Source organism: Clupea harengus, chromosome 19 (assembly GCF_900700415.2).
Source record: "Clupea harengus chromosome 19, Ch_v2.0.2, whole genome shotgun sequence".
Taxonomy (NCBI): domain Eukaryota; kingdom Metazoa; phylum Chordata; class Actinopteri; order Clupeiformes; family Clupeidae; genus Clupea; species Clupea harengus.
The window spans coordinates 9,825,004-9,834,865 of record NC_045170.1 but is presented as its reverse complement, the minus strand read 5'-3'; the positions used below and the strand labels follow the sequence as shown (position 1 = coordinate 9,834,865).

The 9,862-nt window shown below is 42.2% G+C and overlaps 2 protein-coding genes across 2 annotated transcripts in view; one reads left to right on the top strand and one right to left on the bottom strand.

Moving 5' to 3' along the window:
* The first annotated feature begins 142 nt into the window (after positions 1–142).
* Positions 143–2,401, top strand: cfap20 (cilia and flagella associated protein 20). Its single transcript, XM_012832915.2, has 6 exons — positions 143–362; positions 892–971; positions 1,082–1,193; positions 1,305–1,493; positions 1,769–1,879; positions 2,199–2,401. Exons 1-6 carry the CDS (start codon positions 279–281, stop codon positions 2,202–2,204), a joined length of 582 nt encoding a protein of 193 aa, XP_012688369.1. The 5' UTR covers positions 143–278; the 3' UTR covers positions 2,205–2,401.
* A 115-nt stretch (positions 2,402–2,516) lies between these two features.
* The window catches only part of dgat1a (diacylglycerol O-acyltransferase 1a), a 14,670-nt gene continuing 7,324 nt past the window's right edge, over positions 2,517–9,862 (bottom strand). The window contains exons 8-17 of the mRNA XM_012832914.3: positions 8,261–8,332; positions 7,185–7,288; positions 7,005–7,043; positions 6,778–6,819; positions 6,531–6,575; positions 6,229–6,341; positions 5,141–5,206; positions 4,760–4,847; positions 4,289–4,351; positions 2,517–4,097 (exon numbers count right to left, since the gene is read on the bottom strand). Of these exons, the coding sequence (XP_012688368.1) occupies positions 3,930–4,097; positions 4,289–4,351; positions 4,760–4,847; positions 5,141–5,206; positions 6,229–6,341; positions 6,531–6,575; positions 6,778–6,819; positions 7,005–7,043; positions 7,185–7,288; positions 8,261–8,332 (800 nt within the window). The 3' untranslated portion in view covers positions 2,517–3,929. The remainder of the gene's footprint in view (positions 4,098–4,288; positions 4,352–4,759; positions 4,848–5,140; positions 5,207–6,228; positions 6,342–6,530; positions 6,576–6,777; positions 6,820–7,004; positions 7,044–7,184; positions 7,289–8,260; positions 8,333–9,862) is intronic.

The window sequence follows — 9,862 nt, the reverse complement described above, 5'->3', positions numbered from 1 at the left end:
TTTGTACTGTTTCATGCAACTAGGTTTTCATATATTTACATAAAGAGAACAGGGCATACGTAAAATAGATTTCAATCATATAAACTTCGTGGAAATTGGCGCGCGCGTTATTTTTGTCCAGTTTTAGCTGGCACATTTTGAACATAGCTGTATAACCGGAACCTTTTTTCTTCATCTGTTGCTGCTGCTACACGGAGCTTATTAACTCGCGTCAAAACACAACACAAGGTAGCTAGGAACTTAAATGCGTTTTGGCTTGATGGTAAGAAGCTAGGAATATGTTTAAAAATACTTTCCAGAGTGGGTTCTTATCGATTTTGTATAGTATTGGAAGCAAACCTCTGCAAATATGGGACAAGAAGGTAAGAATCGTCCATTTTCAGTTAAATTTGCAAGCTAATTTAACAGTTAACGTTAGCAGCTTCTGATTCATTTGACGGGTGTTTGGCTGTTTTTTATACTGTCTATAGTGATGGGCGAGCCATGTAGGCACTTGGTAGAAAACTTAACGGTAGCTGGTAAATACTTAGGAGAATGTAGCTTGCTATTTTACGTCAGTCAAGTAACACAAAGCTACTGTGGTGTCTTGTTTGTTTGCTGTCCAGGTGTTTGCTGTTCTCAGAATTAACTTTAGCTTGGACTAAGCTATTATGATTGGGACGTCATGCATCCCTAATGTGTCATCTACTGTTGTCTCAATTAGCTAGCTGGAAAACTGGATACCAATAGCTAGCTTTAAGCTTAACTAACCAATGGATGTTTGAGCTACCATGACGATGATGTAGCTATAGCAGTGCAGTTGCTTTAAATCGTCGGTGTTGAAGCATGTCGGTCAGCCAAAGTTACTGCTTAACGCATAGCTTAATTACTGTTTCTGATACATTTTAACAGGTGAGGAACGGTCACATTAAAAGAATAACAGACAATGACATTCAGTCTTTAGTTCTTGAAGTTGAAGGAACCAACGTCAGGTATTGTGGCTCAATTTCTCATATACGTAATTTTCCCCCGACTGCTCCTTGAAACGTGTTTGACACTGTTCCTTTAAGCAATGTTGAAACCCTTTTATTTATTTCTATAGCACAACTTATATAACATGTCCAGCGGATCCCAAAAAGACACTTGGCATCAAGCTTCCCTTTTTGGTTATGATCATCAAGAACCTGAAAAAATACTTCACCTTTGAAGTTCAGGTAGGTTTACACTTTAAGCACACATACCATAATTGGCCTTGGAAACAGCCATAAATTAGCATGTTCTTAGTTCCTGTTAATAACCATTATGCTCCATTTCTCATGGCCAAGGTCTTAGATGACAAAAATGTGAGACGAAGATTTCGGGCGAGTAACTACCAAAGTACCACTCGAGTAAAGCCTTTCATCTGCACTATGCCCATGCGACTGGACGACGGCTGGAACCAGATTCAGTTTAACCTCTCAGACTTCACCAGAAGGGCATATGGCACTAATTACATAGAGACGCTTCGTGTACAGGTGAGAAACATGTATAACATTTATGACTTTGATGTGATGTTTGGTTTTTGTTGTTCAATTTTTGTGAAATTTGAAACACTGACATGAAGGCATTTTGTTTGGTGGAGGTCCTCCATTAAATGTGTTCTTGGTTGAGTCTGCAGCCCATGTTCAGCTGCCTCATCCCAAATGTTTAAGTTATTAATAGATCAAGACAATGTCAGGATGACAATGTCAGGATGTATTTTGATGGACTTGAAGGCAGTGCTTTACTCATGAGTCTCTTTGCCGTGCAGATTCATGCCAACTGCCGCATCAGAAGAGTGTACTTCTCTGACAGGCTGTACTCCGAGGATGAACTCCCAGCCGAATTTAAACTTTACTTACCTGTACAGAACAAAGCAAAGGTAAGCTTAGCTGGATCAGATCATTAGTTATGTGATCAAGTACAAAAACGTACTGTTAACTGTCGGTGAAAATTTGCTCATTAGTTTCCCACTGTTCCTGGGAATAGATAATAAAGTACAGACTGAAAAACGGTCAATTAAATTCAACAAACCAAAGTTTTTACGGAGTTATATGCCTCTGTCTGCCGTTAGTCTTTCTTTGAACTAGTAAGGTTGGATAAATGTACCGTCACATATTTACAGCAGAGCTCTTTTCAGTATGATATGGATTACAAAGACCAAATTGAATGACGACATCAACTTTTCTTTTCCATTGCAGCAGTAGAGCAGCCGATCCCCGTCCTCCATTCCAGATGTTCACTGTACTGGGGTTCTGTCTCCCAACGCACAGCTGGAATTTGTAGTGCATTTTGTTTTCATTTTTACTTTATTTGATATTATTTTGGAACCATGTGATTTGTCTTGCCCTTTTTCTTTATGCCTTGCTCTCTGCACAAATAAAATCATTTTATAGGCACCGTATGAACGAGGGCTCATGCTCTTGGTATTATTCCCACACAGAAGCACCAAACACTTTTTTTTTTCCACACCCACACACAAACACCAGAGAGAGAGAGAGAGAGAGCTGAGGCGGTTCCATGGGCAGGATTTTATTTCACTGGTGACGCAGCTGCCAAGGTCTCAGAGCACAGAAATGCACCTGAGTACTGCATTGCATTGCATTGTACTTACAAAACCCTCTCCAGAACAGGTAAAACACAAGAGGACAAAACCCAGACTCACAAGATACACTTGCTTGCAGCTTTTTGATTTTCAGGATGGTGTTTTTGGCTGTCTGAATGGTTAGGGGTTGCTAATACACGTCTTTGCATTTGACTGACATCAGGTCTAGAACAAATTACAAAACGTTTGACAAGATCTGCTTTCACATAATAGAAAGCCAAATAAAAGCAATGCTCAGGAATAAAATCAGATGAACAAATTAACTGCATCTTAATGAAGTTAAGCCCTAAGTAATTATGGGTATTTTCCCTTTCCATTGAAAACAAGAAAGCTCTTTCAATAAGCTAAATATTTTTGTTTAAACATCAATGTAAAAACAATAAGAATAATGTGCTTTGTTTGAACTGTGGAAATGGATACCAGAATGAATTTCTCATATACTGATGGTATAGATAGCTTACAGGCACAAGTAAGAATTGGCAACAGGTTTGTTTAAAATGCAACACAACCCTAAGATGCGTGCAGACAGAATTTGACTCAAAGGAAAAACCTCTCTACCAAAAACACTGAAGCATTTCAACTTGACATCATGACAACAAAGGTCAACAACCAAAAAAAAAATAAAAAATCACATTTCATCTCATTGTTCAGTCACCATTGCTGAATAACACTGCTTTCACTGTGCGAATAAAATAATTCACAATTGAAATTAAAAGTCTTATTGCGCCATGTTCCTTTTAAAAGGAACACCACCACAGCTTTGCAAACTACGCGCATGCATATTGATAAAGTGCAAAGAGCGAACACAATCATATTTCAGAAATCAAACTGATCACACTAATTATAGAAAAATAAATACATATGATTAAATACACACAAAACGCCACTGGTATACTAGAAACAATCATTACAAGAGGAGAAATAAAGTTTTCAGCATATGAAGCATTGCAATAGGCAACAGCGACCACTCATACGAATACCAGTAGTAGGCAGGTACATTCTGTATATGAGAACACATTTGCATTGATCATTATAGTGCTGGAGTTTCAAGTATGAAAAGGCATTAAAAAAATGTTCTCGTGCTTTGGTTGGGCAGTGGTGGTGTCAGGACGATTGCACATTATTCCAGCACAACTAGCTCCGCCCAGTGCAATGGCAGAGAATTGGTCTCGGATGGGGAAGATTCTTCAACTGGAATACAATATTAATTTCTTACAATCCTTTCCGGGCTGAGGCGGTTTCCTCTGGAAAAGATTTCCCTTTAAAAATATACTGTTCATATACATTCTGTATTTTCCTAAACGGAGGGAACGACTGTGTTGCTTCATCAATTCTGTCCAGCCATTTTGTAGGGTTCCCCTTGGGAGTGCAGCACATAGTAGTCGTGGACGTACATGAGCACAGCGATGGGCTGGCCAATGATGAGTGAGATCCAGACACAAGCGTTGCCGTAGTTACCCCTCAGGTACCGTCCCACAAACCAGGCCAGCGGAACCTGAAACAAAAAAAAAACAGAAGGGGTGGGAGGGAGTTAGATTAGTTATGACATAAACTAGATGGGTGAGGCAGTGTTTAAAAATAAAACAAAAGAATCAAATAGCAATGGCTTCGATCTGCTACATCATCTTAAAAATGATTGAGGGTGGTACTCTAAAGTGTCTGGGGAGAAAGAGAGAGGAGTCAGACCTGCGCCATCATGCCCATAAATGCCCACAGACGGAACATCTTCAGAGGCACGCTCACCAAATACTGCACAGAGAGGGAGAGAGAGAGAGAGAGAGAGAGAGGACAGTTAAAGCTGGCTGCTCCATCACATTAGCCAGAGACGTATGCAAGAACATTGTGCATTTCCCTGTGTGTAAAAGCATTCGTGTATTTGTGGATAGGTAAATAGCCAAGATAAACGTCTTATATAAATAATATAATGTGTGGATGTTTGCTGGAGTCTATTTCTCTATCTGTTTTCTCTGTGGGTGTACACACCTATGCAGCACGTATGGTTGTGGCCCTTTGCATCTGCACGTGCTTATGTACGCCAGTGTGTGTGTGTGTGTGTGTGTGTGTGTGTGTGTGTGTGTGTGTGTGTGTGTGTGTGTGTGTGTGTGTGTGTGTGTGTGTGTGTCCGACTGTGACTGCTTTACTGGAGCGCCCACAAACCTCGTGAAAGAAGGCGGACACCAGGAATACGGCGGTCTGGGCGAGCAGCTTGTTCACACCTCTGCGCAGCATGGGCTTGTAAAAGTGGCTGTGGAGGAAACAACAAACACCCACAGTAGTAATTAATCTGACAGGAAGGGTGAGAGGACATTACGTCCACAACATGGTCTTTTAACAGGCTAGGGAGGAGACCTGGCTTTTGCTTTACAAACTGAGGCCTTGGTTCGTTTCTGCACTTGATACTAATTGGCGATATCTGTTCATGCATTGTCTTGTGCTGTGTAAAGGGTATCTGTGCAAGTCCTTAAGCTGCCAACAGTATGTGTCCAAACACTAATCATTTTTCACATGGTAATGTGACGATCCAGAGGATGTGCTCACCGGAGACACCACTTATGTACTGGAATGTTCCAATTAGACCAGAAATATGTGACAGATTCGGAGTTCCTGCAAGAAAAACATGAATACAAGTGAATGCACATACAGTGTACACACACACACACACAAATACAAATTCACACAAATACAAATTAACATATACACACACACACACACACACACACACACACACACAAATACAAATTCACACACATACACACTTCCAAAAGTAGCCAGCAGATATTAAAAAAATAAATTCCAATGCATCCCAATTCACATTTCCCTCCCGATGACGGCCATTTTTATTCCATACAGCTCTTATCAGCCCCTGTGCAGGCCGACGACAGCAGTGCTTAAGCCAGTGGCTGCTAAATGACTTCCTCTGGACAGTCTCTGTGAAAAACGCCAGACCAGACAAGAGCTGAATTTAGCACTCAGTTAATCCCCCAAAGAGAGCCCTTCTGGAAAATAAAGACACAACGTTGGACGAGCTTCATAGAAAAAAAAAAAGAAAAAAAAGTTTCTTCTCTCCACCCCCACCCCCCATCCTCCCGACTCCCACGCCAAGCCAATCTAGGAAATGTCTCTTTCTATCTATCTGAAAGAGACAGAGTAGAAAGTTTGTGATGTCGGAATGACGGTGCGTGCTGGCTTTCCGGAAATGCAACAACAAACTTTGAACAAGCGTCTCGGAACGACTCACGCCACTGAGCCATCAATCATTCTCGGTACCCGGCTAGGCCACGGAATCAGAAGAAAGTCGACAACAAAGACACACGCGCACACAGACGCGCACACACACACACACAGAATAAGCATCACAAAGTCATTACATGAAGATGAATCCTTCATCTTTCGTTATACCCATCGGGACTCATCAACAGCCACAACCAACAGCTCTATACAGGCCCATATCAACAGGAAACAGCATAACCATTGGTGCTAGCTAGACTTACACAAGTGTCTGTCACACCTACAGATCCTACATCGTGTAACATCAAAATGTGTTTTAGGCTGATATGTCAGGGTCAAACAATGACATACTGCTGCTTTAATAAACACAAAAGACAATCCCCCAAACAGGTACTTACCACCAGTCCCGGTAAAACTCCCGGTCGCCAAACCGCATCAGCTCAGCTACAAAGTTCGTGGAGGAGTGGAAAAACCAATAGAAAAAGATGAGCCAGATGAAATGATTGGGGACCTGTCGGGGTACACAGAGGAGAGTAGAGGAGAGCAGAGCAGAGGAGGAGGAGGAGGAGGAGGATGATGGGAGGACAAGAACGCAAGGTGGAGTGAGGAGAGGAGAGGAATGAAGGATACCACACTACACAACGCAACACGTTTTGCTCTATGCTTCATCACATTCATCTGTTCCCATCCCGAGACTCACTGCAAGCTTCAGCAGACGCTCCACCATCCTGGAGAAGTCCATGTCCTGTGCGGGAGAAGGAAAAAGCCATGAAGGTTGAAGCTGAACATTTTACCTTCAAATTAGCAAATGCAAAACAAAGAAACTGATCAGCATCCATTACAGACAAATATCTATCCATTACAGACAAATATCTATCCATTACATCAACTTTAATACTGTTACCTGATTTTAACCAGCAAGCAAATGACAAGTAACCAATGCAAACCTGAAATGGCTTCATGGAGTTCTGAACGGTAGGGACCATCCACTGCAAAGGACAATACAAGTCAATACAAATTGAAACCCCAGATTTCAGTTTTGCTTATCTTACTGGAATGCAGTGTAGAGTAATACACACGATGAAGCAGGCAAGGTGCAAATTAGCAACCATTAGGGAGAAATGATTGGCAAAATTGACCAGTTGAAGGACGGCGGCGAATAGGATCGCCATACCTGCTGTATCAGTCCCACCAGCAACTGCATGAAGAAAAGCTGTGAAAGGAACCAAATGTTAAACGAGTTCATCAAAATCAAAAAACATTCCTTTCCAAAAAAGACATCAGGCAAATAATAGAAATTTTCTGGGGCTGCATATGTGTGAAGCGGAACTTATCATCCAGAGATCTCACTTACCATTTCAAACAGCCTCCTTATGAGGAACCTGATACGTATCCGTGGAGACCGGGGAAAGTTGAGCTCGTAGCACAGTGTCGGGGCGAAAACAAAGTAATACAAATCTAGAAGGGGGGAAATGACGAGCCAAAAAACTCAACATTCAACCTTGCAAATTTTAAAGGCTCAACAGACGAGGCTTTTTACAACATATCCTCCATGGGCCTCAGATATCGCTACAATTCCTTTGATGGTGCTGATAGAAATACGTTACCCTAAGATTATGTTTTAACATATAATTTTCACCATATTTACAAAACATGCAGTATAGCAGTCCCTAAATCTTGTATAAAGATTAGTCTTTTCACATACTCCTAGACACAGTAGTGTATGAACCAAGGGCCCCCCCAAATAGGGTCGTCACTACCACTGTGTGTGTATATGTGTGTCAAATATCATGATGACCGATGGTTTCCATTATGGCTGACAAATTTCAAGATGGCTGCTCAATAACTAACTCATTTAAAGTTTTCTGAGCCACACATTATTGCGTCACTGCTGCTAATGCTAATGGCATTATTAAGTCCCATAATGCAGAAATATACTGCAGAGATACAGAGCTTTCAGAAAAATATAGTGAGCATTTGTCCCCACCCAAGTGGTAGTGGTGACTCACTATACAGCACTCTTCAACTGGGAGCCCCAAACTGACTCCTCACATGGCTTCCTCGGTTCACTTAACTACAGAGGCTGAAGCATATAAAACCCCCCGAAAAGGCACAGGCCTTGGCACAGTCAACGTGCCCCTTTATGCCCTGATGGTGACTGTGACCGAAGGCTTGGCGCGCCAATAAAGAAACGCGCTGAGAGCATGCCGAGGCATCCCTCGACATCAAAACACGTTTCGTATAAATCGCTCCATTTCTTTTTCCATACAAAAAGTTATAGTTTTTCACTGGGTCATGGCTGGAAAGATGGCCTGTGCTTTCTGTGCTTACTCTTTGAGGTAGGTGTGTGTGTGTGTCTCTGTGTGTGTGTGTGTGTGTGTGTGTGTGTGTGTGTGTGTGTGTGTGTCTGAGCTCCAGAGGTCCACTCACCTCTGTGTGTGAGATTGCCCGGGTAGGTCACCTGAGCGTGGGCCATCCCATTGAGTCTGTGCACAGATGGGCCTGATGAAAGGAAAAAAAATCAAATAAGACTTGAGCGATCCTCGGATGAAAATTGAGGCTTTACAGCAGATCAGACTGAACTACACAGAGACAAACAGAGACAGAAGGGCAGAGTGAATTTAAGTACACTACAACTGATGTGTAAGGTGACTTTATGCTTTAAACGTATACTTCTAAATTATACTGTGAATGTATGTGGCTTAAGTGTAGCCGGAGGCTTTACCTAAGGCCTCCTTCAGTACAGAGAAGCCACACTGATTATTATCTGGGCTACTTCCAAACATATCTATAAATCTGTGACCTTGATGTTACTGAACACCTCTGTTTCACTGGTTAAGTTAAAAAAAGCCAAGAATGATGGCCATTGAGAAAATGGAAAATAAGAGTCCCCAAGATGCATCCTACTGAGATACTTATTAGGTAAATGTTTGCAATTTGTTCTTTCAACTGTATTAACAGGAGTAGGAATTTACTCTTGTGTCTTATCCATGTTAAAGGCACCTTGACTTGACACGAGTCCTGTTCTGTTGAAGTAATATTTGGACTGAGCTGCCTGAATTAAATTTGCTACCAGCAGGTGGCAGCACCGCACAGGCTCGAGACTGGAATACCACCCAGGAATAGATAACAGCACTGACGAACTTAAGCTGAGAGGCAGAGTGGGTATGAATGATAATGTGTGTGCTGTGTTTGTATGTGATCTATGCACACACAGATGAGTGTGCCTGTGTTGCTGTGCATGCCTGTGGGTCTTCATGTGCATATGTGTGTGCGCATAACCTTGCATTTATGTGTGTGTGTCTATGTGTGTGTGTGTGGGAATGCATCTGTGCACACTGTTTGCTCGGGAATGAAAGACTCAATATTTGACTAAACGCTAAAATCTCATCGCGGTAAACAGCGGCAAAGCCAAAGACACGCAGGTCACAGGAGTTAAGCAGGCAGAGGCGCGCACTGAAACTAATTAAACCTCCATCAGCCCCCCCCACCCAATCCACCCCCTCCGACCCTCTAGATCAGCTGCATTTCAAGCAGACTCGATGGGAGTCGTGGGGTAGGATGGTGGCAGGGCAACAACAACAACATCAACAACAACAACAACTCATCAGTTCTGCACCGCTCACAACTCTGTGGGTGAAAATGAGCACACACATCTCTCTCCTGACAGCATCAAATGCAGCAGTGGCCTGTAATATATTCCCCTTCACTCGGTAGGCAGGCAGGCAGGCAGGCAGATGTCCTGATGTACGTCTACATGACATTAGTGGGTGATGTGCAGACAAAGCAGTGCTTGGTATAGCTTCAAGACCTTTTAGCCTTATTTTATAAAGCATCCTCAGCTGCTTTGTACCTTCTTTACACCTACGGAGTCATTAACACAATGTACCCGTTGTGTTGTTTCAAGGCTTAGAGGTAAGATTTAGCATTGGGGCTGGCAAGACAATACTTACATGAGCAGCCTATTGTTCTAATATCAGTGTATTGTTCTAATATCTTTCATTCATTTATTACATAAGAACACAGTGCCTG

What these genes read in the sequence shown, in the direction of transcription:
- cfap20 (XM_012832915.2), top strand. Translation starts at nt 279, where the DNA reads ATGTTTAAAAATACTTTCCAGAGTGGGTTCTTATCGATTTTGTATAGT. An exon ending in ACTTCACCTTTGAAGTTCAG is followed by an intron (nt 1,194 to 1,304) that starts GTAGGTTTACAC and finishes CTCATGGCCAAG; the next exon opens with GTCTTAGATGACAAAAATGT. An exon ending in TAGAGACGCTTCGTGTACAG is followed by an intron (nt 1,494 to 1,768) that starts GTGAGAAACATG and finishes TTTGCCGTGCAG; the next exon opens with ATTCATGCCAACTGCCGCAT.